A 14915-nucleotide genomic window follows, 5' to 3' on the forward strand; every position below is an offset into this window, starting at 1 on the left:
ATGTCATCTCAATCTACTTCAAGTAGTTTTAGCAGTGGCTCGAACACATATCAAAAGTAAGATTCTTTATTATGTTTTTTCTTAATGTGTTCAGTTATTTAACCATAATGCATTGTTTTAATGACATATTTTTCATTTGCTGTCAAATTATGCAGGCCTCTACAGCTCACCTGTATAAATATTGGTCGTTTCTGCTGAAGGAGCTAGCAGTTCATTGTCTGTTCAGACATGTCATTAGTCCATCTCTATACTAGCATCCATTTTTTACATTGTTCTAGGGGTCAAAACTGTATTAGTGTCAAATTATTTTTTTAAGCTCTGTTTATTAAAACCCAAAAGGTTGTGCATAAGTATATGAACACATGAGTATAAAGCTGCATTCATAAACATGTGGAATCATCTGAAATTTCTAAATTCTTGTTCATATCTACTTTTAACCAACTTTGCCAGTGAGTCTACAGGGGTCTTGCAAGGTTAAAACAAACCACTCAGATGTCAGTGTGTCATGCAACTGGCCAAGATTATACAGAAAAAAGAGGAGAGGACACCTTAATTCATCCAAGAATAGGTTCAGGGGAAGACGGATAGGGGAAAGGGGGATTTACCACCCAATAAAACAATTAATCAAATTAATTATACCCCTAAGGTTACCCAAATCATTTGTCAATTAACTCAATGGTGTGTAGCTAACAAGCTATCAGATAGTTGTTCAATGGACCATAAAGATATATATGAGAAAAAAGAGAAGGGGGCAAGAGGAGGCCTCCTAAAAAAGATGGTCCGCTCAAGAACAAACTGTTGTGAACCTGAAAAAACTTTATTGTGTCAATTTACTAAATAGAAACATAATCCACTAACCATGTATATTTAAAAATAGGGCAAAGAAAGTCCTATTGTGTGCTGGTGGCCACCACAGACATTACACATACATCAAAATTTCATGCACTCCCACTCATCAAATTAATGTCACTGAAGACCCGGGTCTGTACAATTTTCATGGGATTCCAGAGCAAGGAGATGGCTTCATGAATAATAGACATTCGGTCCTTCTAGGATAAAGTGCAAGTGCTGGTGAAAAACAAGGGTCCCATACAGATGTGAGCCAATAACTGATTAGGCATATATGTGTGTCAACCGACAAGGAGAAAGGGGGGGGGAAGAGCGTCCTGATTGATTAGTGAACGACTGCAACTCCAAGTGGGGGAGGGGGAGGAATGGTGGAGAGGGAGCAGCCTCACATGTATAGCATTGAAGATAGACGGAGGATAGCCATAGATAAAGTGCCTCCTATATGTAAGGGTACATTTTTAGCTCACCGTCTGACGTCTTCAGTAAAGTCAAGGGCTGCTGATGACCGCACTCATGTGGGTAAAAGACACCTTCATGCGGCGTATAAGTTTATTGTAAACGTGAGCTGTTACTTCCAGGTATCCTCCAGCAAGATGTGCGGTGAGTCACAAGGTTCAAACATACTGACATTTCATACCTAGTAGATTAAGCAGTCATAGGGAACACTCCAAGATCAGGTTGAGACAGTTAAAATGTTCACATCCAATTTCGGGAATATCCTTGTTGATGTGTGAAAGTCTGTGTGCCACCTGCACATAAGTCAGATGCTGAGCGCTTTCGCTTGTTTCCAAGCTTCCTCAGAGCTAGTGTGGTATCAGTAGCTGAGTGTTTAAATAGCCTTGTGGCTAATGTTCCATTTCCTTTTCCTTATAATCAGCACCTGAATACCCTGGCCTGACCTTAATTACAATCACCAAAATGTGCCAAACACACTCATACACACATCTATACAGACAAACCATTAATGGTAATGGATATATAGGGATTCAATCTGATCGGCTTGTGTATGTGATCAGATTTGAATATTACATCTCCCACCATATATCATAAGATAAGAAAGGACTTGTCAAACAGTTACTATTAATACACAGGACCCACGATCAGGAAGTGCTGCATTGTTGATCAAGCCTGTGCATAAGTGGCCGTGTATTAAACAACAGTGGGATGATGATGATAATATCATATAAGGGTGAGAGGGAACAGTCTATTGTTCCAATTAAATTAAATTGCATCTCACATACAAAAAATAATAGATAAATAAATCATCAGTCAAAAGGTAAATATCCCCGCAGTTAGTTCACGGCCACATAGTGGACAGACAAAAAATGGAACAATAGAAGTAAAAAACGCAGCAAGCTTTGATTCTGAATAAAATGAATTACAGCTACATCCTGTGTATTGTCATCACTACATGAGATAGGGATATTATTGCTGGTAAAGTCGCACATAATGACTAAATATAGAGTGATTCCAAATGGTCTAAGAGTGCAGTTACGTTTGAACATTCCAGTGTCCCTATCCCCACATAGGGCAACAATAAAGTATATTGTGCAGGTTATTATTTTAAATATGAATGTCCATAGTGAAAGACATTACAACTTTAATCTACTCAGTTAGTATATAACCTGTTAATTAACATGAACTGAAATGAGATAAAATCGCAAATGACCATTTCTTATAAATTGCATCTCACACACTAGGTATTATCATCCATATGGTAGTCAAGGATATAATTATAGATCAAATTGCATACAATCTATTTTTCTTAAAAATTATTATCGGTCAACAGTCAGGAGAAGATGTGGATCCCCAAGCCAATCAGGCTTCGGACAAGAGCAATTAGATTATTTCCTATTGAATCATTGTTCCAAAAAAGGGGACAAATTGAATTCATTATTTAACCCAGAAGGCTGCATACTGTTTAAATAGAAGATCCACATCTTCTCCTTCTGATATAGGATCCTATCGAAATCTCCACGTCTATGGGGTAAGTTAAGTCTGTATATACCCTTGACCTTAAGGCCATCTGGTTTGCCCTCATGTTTTTCTAGGAAATGCAATGACAGGGGCCGGTCATCATCCTTGTTGAGGATACTCTGGATGTGTTCGCCAGTCCTGATTTTTAGTTCTCTTTTGGTTTTACCAACATAAATAAGGCCGCACGGGCAAGTCAACATGTAAATTACCCGTGTGGTTGTACAGTTAATGAAACTGTTGATTCTAAACCGTCTTTTATTGTCAGAACTGGCGAACACATCCGTCCTGTCCACATACCTACACACAGGGCATCTGCCACAACTGTACATACCTCTCAAGGGTGGAAGGTCAGTAAGCCAGCTGCGTTTTTTAGGGCGGGTATACTCAGAATGCACCAAACGGTCCCTCAGATTAGTTGCTCTACGAGCAGTGAGCAGGGGTTTTTGGCTGACAAGTCTTCCCAAGATGGGAGCCTCAGACAGGATATGCCAATGACGACCCAAAATTTCTTTAATTTGGTCCCACTGGGTACCAAATTTGGTAATAATTCTTAGGGGAGGGTGATCTGAGGTTTTTCTCTTTTCTTTGGTGGAGTTCATCAACAAGGACGATCTATTTGTCTGCAGTGCTCTTTTTTTAGCACGTCTAATACATGTGTGCGAATAGCCCCTGTCGCGAAATCTCCCATGTAAATCATACATTTCTCTATGGAAATCCCCTTCCTCTGAGCAGTTCCTTCTTGCACGGAGGAACTGTCCCACGGGGATACCCCGTTTTAGGGATGTGGGATGATGGCTAGACGCCAGCAGCAAAGTATTTGCCGCTGTGTCTTTTCGAAAGGTTTTTGTATGTATCTTATCATCCTTTACAAACACAGTGAGGTCCAAAAACGACAGTTCATTGGCGTCATATGTATATGTTAACTTGATGTTACGATCATTGTCATTAAGTTCCTCTATGAATTGTGTCAATTCAGATGGCAGGCCATCCCAGATCATAATAACATCATCGATGTACCTCAGCCACAGGCGACAGTGGCTGAGGTACATCGACGAGGGGTACACACATTCAGATTCCCAAAAGCCCAGATGCAGGCATGCGTATGATGGGGCCCATGGGGCACCCATCGATGTGCCTCTAATTTGTTTGTAATATGTCCCAAGAAATTGGAAGTAGTTATTTTCTAACATAAATAACAAAAGTTCAATGATAAATTCGTTTTGCCCAGCTAATAATGGGTATTTTTTATCCAAAAAGAATTGTGTCGCTGCTAGTCCCCATCTGTGCGGGATCGATGTGTATAGCGACTCTACATCGATTCCGACCAGTAACATGGCCTTAGGTAGCGATATATCTGCCAGATGCCCCAAAACATCTCGTGTGTCCTGAACATACGATGGTAGTTCATGTACGAGTTCTTTAATCAGTAAGTCCACATACTTCCCGACCCTTTCAAGGGGACCCTTCACAGCTGACACTATCGGTCTTCCCGGGGGGTCGGTGATGGACTTATGTAATTTGGGGATGGTGTATAAAGTGGGGATGTTGAATTCACTGACACTGAGGTATTCGCATTCTTTTTTGATAATTAGACCTGCCTCAAGGGCTAGTTCAAGTTTAAAGTTTAAATCTGAAACCATTTGAGGAAATGGATTCTGGTGTAGCCGTAAATATGTGGACTCATCACGGAGGAGACGCATGGTTTGTTCCTCATATAGGGTATGGGACATAAGGACCGTATTACCTCCCTTGTCACTTGCTTTGATGACAATATCTTTTGCGTTCTCTAATTCCCGTAGGGCCCTTCTCTCTTCACGACTGAGATTATCATATCCTTTATACTCCCAGTTGACACCCGCAAGATCCCTTTTTACCTGTTCCAAAAAGAACTGAATATGTCTATGTTTGGACAGGGGGGGCATTTTTTGAGATTTAATCGTCAATTGGGGTGGACGAGGGCAGCTACGTGATGACTGGGTGATTTCCCCTTCTGAGTTCCATTCTTGATTTTCATCAAGAAGGGCGATCAGGGCCTCAAGAGAATCACGTTCTTGTTTGTCTAGCTGGTCCATATCTGTATCTTGAATATCCCTCTTTGCGTGCCAGTACCTAAAAATTAGTTTCCTCAGAAACAAATTGATATCTTTAAAAACCTCAAATTCACTCATCGTTGTGGTGGGAGAGAATGTTAGGCCTTTTTGTAACAGGGAAATATGATGGTGATTTAGGGGGAAATCTGATAGGTTGACAACCTTCAGATCTGGTTGTAGTTTTTCTGAAGGGTCACTAGGTAGATTTTTTTCTTCATTATCTAGAGTTTGCGTGACCCTGATCTGAGTTCCCTTTGATTTTCCCTTCCTTCTTTTCCTTTTCCCCACTTTCCTCTGTTGGTTTGAGTCTGGGTTTTGGTCATGGATGTAGTTGGTTGGATGCCTGTCCTGGGGAAAGCATCCCCTTCCTGATCTAAAAAAAACACAGTTTTTTCTGGTTGTTCAGGGTCACTGTCAGTAGACGTATACCTGGGTCTGGATGCACCTGATCGATTTCTCCTGCCCTTACGTGACCTACTCCTCCCTCGAGGTATTGTGGGGTCAAAGACTTCCCCTTTCTCCCAATCTAGAAGGTTCTGTTTGAATTTTTCTTGTTTGGTGATTTTGAGGATTTTTTGTGTTTTTTCAACTTCCTTTTTGAGCGAGTCGTTGTATTTATTAAAATCCTGATCATTTTTATATGGTTCTAGCAATTGTGCACTGACATCAATCTCTTTTTTAATATCATCCAATTGTGTTTGTTCCTCACTGATAATCATATGCAGAACTGCTAGTCCACGTTCGAGACAACTTTGTTTCCATATTTCCAGGAATCTCGGTGTATGTAAGTGGGCAGCAGGTACTACCCTCTCCCTCAGTCCTCTAGGTATAACTTTATGTTCAATGTGGGACTTCAATGAAGAGATATCCCATTTCCTGTTGAGATATTTTATTGTTAGTTTTTTATGATTCTTGAATAATTTTCTAAGAGTCTCATCATGGTCGGATGCAGTTGGAGTTTCACCGGAAAACGCAGACTGTATTTCCAAGTCAATCTCATCTGCCAGTAAATATGCCATAGTTCCGGGGATAAGGGAAAAAAAAAAAAAAGAGGTCGGGGGAAGGAAGGGAGGGGGAAGGGGAGGGGGAAGGGGGAAGGGGGGAAGGGGAAGGAGGTTGGGAAGAAGTGGAAGGATAAGGGGGGGGGGGGGCGGAAGGTAGAGATGGGGAAAGGAAATAGGACGGAACTAGGGTAATCCAAAAATTTTATAGAGCAATTGCCCAACAAGTCAACATAGATGTCTTTAACAATGGTTGTAAGATATTATTCTAAAGATATGTATTTGGGTGTGATATATTAAAAAAACATGGAGTGGCCAAGATTAGCAGGCAGGTGCTCCCTTCAATAAACCCTGTGGTTGAGGTTATCTCAAAGGTGTGTCACCACTTCCTGGTGTACTATCACAGTGGTGCAGGTGGCGCCAGACCAGACAGTATCTTTAAAAATTTAGTGCTGATGAACTTTATTCCACTGCAAACACTTTTGGCAGTTTACTCTATAGATTTAAGCCAGGTACACACTAAGGGCAAGTTTACACTTGCTTCAAAACATGGCTTCGGACAGGCTTTGTTAAAGCTCTCTGAATGCCAGTCAAAGCCCCTGTCACTAAATAAAATGGTTAGCTTACATTCCTGTTTACACCTTGTTTTTTCTTGGTGCTTCAATGAGGCTCCAATGAGGCTTTAGTGGGGCCTTGGTGGAGCTTTGATGGGGCTTCAGTGGGGCATCGAGCAAGCTTTGCCATAGACTTCTATGGAGGCTTTGAAGCACCACTAAAGCTACATGGGGTATAAATTTTGAAGCGAAGCCGAAGAAAAGCAAGGTGTAAACAGGACTGTAAGCTAACCATTTTATTTAGTGACAGGAGCTTTGACTAGCGTTCAGAGAGCTTTAGCAAAGCGTGTACACAACCTCTAGATGAGTACCTAAAAGTAGCCTACTTTCCTGAATACAAACGTAATTTTAGAAGATTGAATTTAAATGTTTATTGATTAGATACAGCCTCAAAAACCAGATTTTACAGATCACATCAACTTGGCTTAAAGAGGTTGCTAAGCCACTCTAACCTGTTTACACCATCAGCACTGCCTCCTATTGTAGTATCCCTCTCTGTGTGTGATTTATAAAAATAAATGCTGCAAATACCTAATTTTACTGCTGAGATTGTGATCACATGACTGGCCAGCTTCTCCTTTCCTCCTCTGAGAGATACAGTGGGCAGGGCTGAGATTCCTCTGCTGATGTCAGTCTGGAGGGAAGGAGGAGAGAGCTGGCTGGTCATGTGATCGTAATCTTGGCTCTTAAATTAGGTATTTACAGCATTTATATTTATAAATAATTCACAGAGGGGGACACTGCAATAGGAGGCAGTGCTGATGGTGTATTCAGATTAGTGTTATGAAAGCAGCAGGAGGGGGGAGGGGCTGCTCACACACAGACGGGGAGGGGGGGGGGGGAGCTACACAGGAGCAGAGAGGAGAGCAGATAGCAGGCTGCTGATGACAGAGGCACGTAAGCTGACCACAATGTCTGGTCTCAGCAGCCATGATACACCGTGGTCAGTTTACAGAGGGGTGGGGATATACTGGCAGGATCTGCCAGGTTTTTTAGGTGTTACAGGGGGTCAAATGACACAGGACAAGCGCTGTGTCATATAACATGTTTTAAAGGAGCAGGATCCTTTTTTTTTTTTCTGGTTAACAAAAGCTTTAAACTTGCTGAAAGCTTCTTTAAACTTGCTGACCGCCTTCCGCATATATACCGCGTCAAGGCGGCTAAGCTGCGCAAAACGATGTACCTGTATGTCAGTCCGTGCATGTGATAGTGTGGGCGAACGTCGCAAGAGCGTGGCCGCGGGTCCGGCGGACTCAATGTTTGCCGGCCACCCACATTCGCGGTACAGAGAGGCAGAACGGGGATCTGCCTATGTAAACAAGGTGGATCCCCGTTCTGAAGGAACAATACTGAGATCTGTTCCTAGTGATCAGGAACAGCGATCTCTGTGTTGTCCCAGTAAGCCCATCCCCCACACAGTTAGAACACACCCAGGGGACACAGTTAACCCTTTGGTTGCCCCCTAGTGTTAACCCCTTCCCTGCCAGTGTAATTTATACATTGATCCGTGCAAACTTTTCTTTATCATACATCACGGGACACAGATTGAGACTATTATTCCTTACTTACTGGGTTATACTTCAGCTCCAGGTTAATGGACACTGGTAGAACAAAGGTCTTTATACAGGAAGTGATCCCCTATATAACCCCTCCCGTACAGGAAGTACTTCAGTTTTTTACCCATGCCTGCAAGGTGCCACTGCGCCTGTCTGGTATTGTGCCTACAGTCAAGCTGCTTATCACTGGGGATGGACTGTCCTCAGCCCTATCTGGGTTAGAGCACAGGATTGCTGGCATGATTGCCTCCATCCAACAGGGTGGCCAGAAGCGTGACAGGTTCCCCTCCCCTGAGCCTTCTAATTTGGAGCAGGAATGGTTTGAGGATGGGGGAAGAACTAAATGCCAAGGATTCTGTGGAGGGCCTGGCAGATGAGAGTGCGTCTGTGGAATCTGGGCCAGAAGATGTCCAGTTGGCATCAGCCTCTCCGTCGCAGAGGCTTTTGATCCAGACTCTTACCGAGATGGTTCCTTCTGCCTTTAAGTTACCTCCCGCAGAGGTTTCTGGGCCTCCCTTGACCTCTTTGGGGTCCCTAAAGCCTCCTCAGGCTGCACAGGCTTTCCCCTTGCACTTGCTGTTGGAACAGGTGGTGTATGTTGATTAGGAACAGGATTTTAGTTCCTCCTAAGAGGTTTTTCTTTTTATATCCCATGGAGGAAAGGTTTGTTAAGAAGTGGAGCGTGCCAGCCGTAGATGCGGCAGTCTCTTCCTTAAACAAGAACTTAACCAGTGTATAACACACAGGGCTTGAAAGACCCTGTTGACAAGAAACTGGAGTCATTATTAAAGGCTTCCTTTTCTTTGACCAGTTCAGCTATTCAGACAGCTGTAGCAGCAATTGGAGTCTGCCAGTCCTTAAAGGATCAGGTCAGACGGCCTGATAGGCCTAACCAGGAGGATGATCTTGATGAAAATAGGGCAGATATTCCTTGCTGTAGATGCCTTAAAGGATTTCATACAGCAAGTCTCTCATCTGGTTCTCCTGTTTGTACACATGCACAGATTTGTGTGGCTTAAGAACTGGTCAGTCAAGCTTCCCTGTAAGAAGTTATTGACAGGGTTCCCCTTCCGTGGGGAACGTTTGTTTGGTGATGATCTGGACAAGTACATCCAAAAGCTTTCCCAGAGGAAAGAGTTCTTTACTCCCTGTAAAGAGAAGGACCAGGCGTCCCTTGTTTAGAACCTCAGGGACTTCCTCAGGTATTTTAGCTACAAGGTAATTCTGTCACCAACAGGGCGATAGAGACAGGGGCAAGCTGCAGGGCCAGAGCCAAAAAAACCCTGCGTCCAAAACTCTTCTAAATCCAGCACCAAGCCCTCCTTTTGAGGGGATGCCCCCATTCTATCGGGTGGGGGGAAGGCTGCTCCAATATGTGGACATTTGGACAACAGTGGTGCAGGACGAGTGGGTCACCTCAACAGTGTACCACGGTTACAAGCTGGAATTACGAAGGCTTCCTCCTCAGAGGCTTTTAAGATCCAATGGATTCTCCAAAAGGAAACTTATTGTTTCAAGCACTAGAGTAGTTAGTGCATCAGAGAGTGATCATACAGTTTCCGGTGTCCGAAAAAGAAGCACAGGGTTTTATTCGAACTGTTCACAGTTGTAAAACCCTGCACCAACTTCTGTTAATCCAATCCTTGAGGGTGGAGTCAGTCCGCTCGGTAGTAGCCTCGCTCCAGATGGGAGACTTCTTGGCCTCCATCGATATCAAGGATGCGTATCTACACTTACCTATCTTTCAGCCTCATCAGAGGTTCCTGCGATTTACAGTAGAGGAACATCATTTCCAGTTTGTGGCCCTGCCCTTTGGGCTTGCCACAGCACCCTGGGTGTCTACAAAGATCGTAGCACCTTGGTGATCTTGGTGCTCGTATACTTGGACGACCTCCTGCTCAGAGATCACTCACTACAGGCCCTGGAACACTGTGTAGTCTGCATAGTGTTGTATTTAGAAAACCTGGGTTGGGTCATAAATACCAAAAAGTCTACCATAAGACCAGCTCACAGTCTCAAGTATCTAGGTCTGATCCTGGATACAGTCTAGGCAAAGATATTTCTGGCACCCGTAAAGATCTGTGCCCTGAACGATCAGGTGCGTCAGGTAAGGGGCACCAGGCAACCCTCCATTCGGCTCTGTATGAGTCTTCTGGGAAGGATGGTGTCCTCCGAGGCAGTTCCCTACGCTCAATTCCATTCCAGTCCTGTACAATAAGACATCTTGTCGGCTTGGAACAGGAGAGCACAAGCTCTGGATTACCTCATGTCCTTATCTCCCCGGGCACGCTTAAGCCTAAGCTGGTGGTTGCAGGATCAGAACCTGCAAAAGCGAAGATCCTTCCTTCCAGTGTCTTGGAGACTACTGACTACAGACGCCAGTCTCTCGGGCTGGGGGGCACGACCCTAGAGGGGCTCACAGCTCAGGGGAGATAGTCAAGGGCAGAGCAGAGCCTGCCCATCAACATCCTGGAGTTACGGGCGGTCTGTCTGGCACTACGGTCCTGGATGGTGACTACCCCATCAGGGTTCAGTCTGACAAAGTCACTGCAGTGGCCTGTATCAACCACCAGGGTGGTACCAAGAGCCATTCAACTCAGGAGGCGGTAAACCACATATTAACCTAGGCAGAGGGACATGGAAGGCAGATTATCTCATCCGCCAGCAGTTCTGCCCGGGGGAATGGTCTCTACACCAGAATGTGTTTCGGGAAATCTGTCAGCATTGGGGATGGCCAGAGGTCGATCTATTGGCATCCAGGTTCAACAACAGTTTGTGTCCCAAACAAGGGATCCCCTGGCAATCAGAGCAGATGTTCTTTTTTTTTTTTCATCAAAGTTTATTGTGAAAAATCAAGAGATGCATCTGTGGAGACGCAGCTCCACCCAGTACAATACCATATTAGAAATATCATCAGAAACAACATTGAATTTCAGTTATGTTGCAAGGATTAGTATAAACTGTTTTTATGATTACACAACTTCAAATTTTAGTAAAGCAGATAACAATGACTGTCATTCGTGAGTTCCGTATTGTTATTCAGAGAAGAAGAATAGTTGGAAAAGAAAGAGAGAGAAGGGTAGTATGGATTAAACCTTCAGGTTTAATTAATGGGAAATAGTGTTCCTCATTTGACTGTTTTTCAATGCTTAGTTTATCATATGAGAGTTAACTTATAACCAGGTCCTATTTCATAACATCTAGATATGCCTGTGAGTATTTATATATAAGCCAAGGTGACCAAGTTTTGTGAAATCTTTCCACATTTTCTCCTGCTTGTGCAATAGTCTCCTCCATCTCATAGAACTCCGCTATCTTATTGAACCATTCCCGTATGGTCGGGATTTTTGTAGATTTCCAGTACAGTGGAATGATAGCTTTGGCCGCATTTAAAAGGTGTTTGGTGAGTGAGTGTTTATACCTCTTAATGGGGAATTCCGTGACATGCAGGAGACATCCCGCTGCGTCCAGCTTTAATTTTGTTTCTGTTATTAAGTATATCATCTCCCTGACCTTTGCCCAGAATTTGTTCAGTACAGGGCACTGCCACCAAATGTGTATCAATGACCCTTTGTCCGAGTTGCAACGCCAACAAGTATCCGAGTGGTCTGGAAACCAAGAATGTAGCTTTGCTGGTGTGGCATACCATTGAGTGAGTAACTTGTATGCTGTTTCCTGCGTTCTTGTGCTCAGGGAGCATTTATGAGCAAAAACACATGCTTTCTTCCATTGTGAAGTCGACAACGGAATACCTAGTGCTCTCGACCAGCTCTCTCTGAGATCCCTCTCATCCCTGTCCTCCCCATTTTGAATCCAGCGGTATGCTAGTGATGTCACTTTGGAAATAGGTTCCTCTGTCTGACATACTGACTCTAGTTCCGTTAGTGGTCTGTTGAAATTGTGTTTCCTTTGTGTTCTGTTAAGGAAACTACGGCATTGCAAAAAAGTCCAAAGCTGTAGATCGGGTAGTTTGTTTGTGTGTTTAAAGTCTGTAAAGTCCCTGAACTCTTGGTTGTGGAAACATTGTAGAGCTAGTAGGGGTTTATTTGTGTCATTTGTTTGTAGTGATCGGTTCCCCATACCCGGTGGGAAATTGGGGTTATTCTGTAATGGAGTTAGCGGGCTAAGAAGTGATGAGAAGTTGGTAAGTTTCGTTAACTTATGGAAGATTGCTAGGGTAGTGCCCACTAAGGGATGTGTCCTCATCTCCACTGGGAGACTGCCCCACTGAATCCATGGTGAGTATTTGATTGGTGTATGGCTTAATATTTCTTCTATTTCTACCCAATCTTTGATTTTAGAGTGACAATGCCAGTCTATTATCCTGGTTATGTGAGTGGCGAGGTAATAAGCACGGAAGTCTGGTATTCCCATTCCCCCTTTGTCTTTGGGCTTAGTAAGTCTAGAAATTCTTACTCTAGGTTTTTTGTGGGCCCAAATAAATTTCGTTTGAGTTGAGTGGAGCACTTTAAAGAAGTTTTGGGGGATTTTTATCGGTATATTTCTGAATAAATACAGGACTCTTGGTAAAATAACCATTTTACAGATGGCTGCCCGTCCAAACCAGGAGAATCCTTTTGAGTGCCAATTTTGTAAGTCTGAGCATATTGTTTTCAATAGGGGAGTGAAATTATATTCAAACATTTGAGATATTTTGGGGGTCAGCCATATCCCTAGATATTTAAGCGCTGTGCCTACCCATTTAAAGGGGCAATTTGACTTGATGAGATCTAATTTATTTGAAGGGATCGAGATATTTAAAATTTCTGACTTGGCATAATTAATTTTGAGGTTTGAGAGATACCCAAAAATAGAGAATTCCTTCATCAGGGAAGGGAGTGAAATGTGGGGGTTCGTTATGAAGAACAACAAGTCATCCGCGTATGCCGCCACCTTGTATTCTTTTTTCCCTACCTCAAAACCCTGTATTGCCCTCTCTGCTACAATCCGTCTAATGAATGGCTCTAAGGTTAGGATAAATAGCAGGGGCGAGAGGGGGCAACCCTGTCTCGTCCCGTTTTTGATCTCAACTGTATTTGAAAGGGAGCCATTGATCTTCAGTTGTGCAGAAGGGTTTTTATAGAGCATAGAGATCCATGACATCATATTGTTTCCCAAGCCAATGAACCTGCATGTTTCTAGCATGAAATCCCAGGCTACGCGGTCAAAGGCCTTCTCCGCATCCGTGGACAGGAGAAGGCCCTCGAATTTCCGCACCCCGGCAGCATGCATTAAATTGAGCGTTTTGATAACATTATCTCTGGTTTCTCTTCCTGGCATGAATCCTGCTTGCTCACTTCCTATCAATCCGTGAAGTAGAGGTTTCAATCTATTTGCTATTATTTTTGAGATCAATTTCACATCTAGATTCAAGAGCGAAATTGGTCTGTAGCTTGCACATTCTGTCAGGTCTTTGTTTGGCTTGGGAAGGATTGTTATATGTGCCTTGAGGAAATCCGCTGGAATCTCTCTGGGCTCAGACAGATAGTTCAGAGCCCTTAGTAACGGTCCCAGCAGAGTTTCCTGAAATGTTTTGTAATAGATTGCCGTGAAACCGTCTGGCCCCGGACTTTTCCCCGTCTTTAGGTGTTTGATCGCTTGTTGTAGTTCATAAGCTTCTATGGGTCTTTCTAGTTGGGTAATATCTTCCTTTGACAATGTGGGAAGTTTAGAGTCTATCAGATATTGACGTATGGCTTGTAATCTCGATCCTTGAATTAAGCTAGGTTTCTGTGGGTTGGGTAAGTTATACAAGGTTGTATAATAATTATGAAAGTGGTGTGCAATTTTTCCGGAAGTAATATCTAGTTTCCCTTCTTTTCTTCGTATGCCTGAGATGTTTTGTTGTGTTTTCGCGTTTTTAATGGCTCTTGCTAATAAGCTTCCTGTTTTGTTACCATGTTCGTAGTAGATTTTTTTTTTAAAAAACAGGAATCTTTTAGCTCTTGTGTCAAAGATCTGTTGAAGTGCCTTTCTATTATCTAAGAGTTCAATTGCCATATGTTCTGTCAGGGATTGTTTATGTAGGGATTCCAGAGCGTGAATCCTCTCTGTTAGGGACTTAATTTTGTTTTCCCTCTCTTTTTTGCGGTGAGCGCCCATTCTAATGAGTTCTCCTCTGATTGTGCATTTATGTGCTTCCCATATTGAAAGGGGATTAACATCTGGTGTAGTGTTGGTTTTGAAGTAGTCTGATAGTGATGTCGCTATTTGAGGGAGTGTAGTTGGGTCTGTTAACAGTGCTGAATTCAATCTCCAAGTATTTGTTTTGGTTCGGTGTTCTGTGAACTTCAACGATATTGAAATTGGGGCATGGTCAGAGAAGGTCTGTATCCCTATTTTAGCTCCTGAGACTATATCCAAGTCTCTTTGTGAAACAAAGACATAATCTATTCTTGAGTATCTGCTGTGGGGTATGGAATAAAAGGTGTAATCTTTCCCTTCGGGATAAATGAATCTCCAAGAATCTATTAGTTGAAGCGAGTTCAGTAGTGTTTTGATTTGTTTGAGTATTTTGTACGTAATATAGGTTTTGCCTGTGGACGTATCACTGAGAGGATTCAATGGGACATTAAAGTCCCCCCCTAAAATGATACATCCCGAACCAAAATCTTTGAGTCGTCCAACAATTTTACGGCAGAAAGTTAGGTGTGCTGTGTTAGGAAAATAAACATTTGCTAGCGTGATAGGCGTACCACAGCAATTCCCTTTCAGGAATATGAACCTTCCCTCTGGATCTATGAGTTTGTCAGTTAGTTCAAAGGAAGCATCCCTACTAATGAGTATGGACACTCCCTTGGATTTTGCTAAGTCGTTTGTTGCATGGTA

General features: G+C 43.0%; 1 protein-coding gene across 3 annotated transcripts in view; it reads left to right on the top strand.

Moving 5' to 3' along the window:
* LOC141140471 (interferon-induced, double-stranded RNA-activated protein kinase-like) overlaps positions 1-14915 on the top strand; it is a 303555-nt gene that overhangs the window by 171704 nt on the left and 116936 nt on the right. For all 3 annotated transcript variants that reach the window (XM_073627694.1, XM_073627692.1, XM_073627693.1), the window contains one exon: positions 1-56. In XM_073627694.1, coding sequence (XP_073483795.1) covers positions 1-56 — 56 coding nt within the window. The remainder of the gene's footprint in view (positions 57-14915) is intronic.

Source organism: Aquarana catesbeiana, linkage group LG04 (genome assembly GCF_042186555.1).
Source record: "Aquarana catesbeiana isolate 2022-GZ linkage group LG04, ASM4218655v1, whole genome shotgun sequence".
NCBI classification, from domain to species: domain Eukaryota; kingdom Metazoa; phylum Chordata; class Amphibia; order Anura; family Ranidae; genus Aquarana; species Aquarana catesbeiana.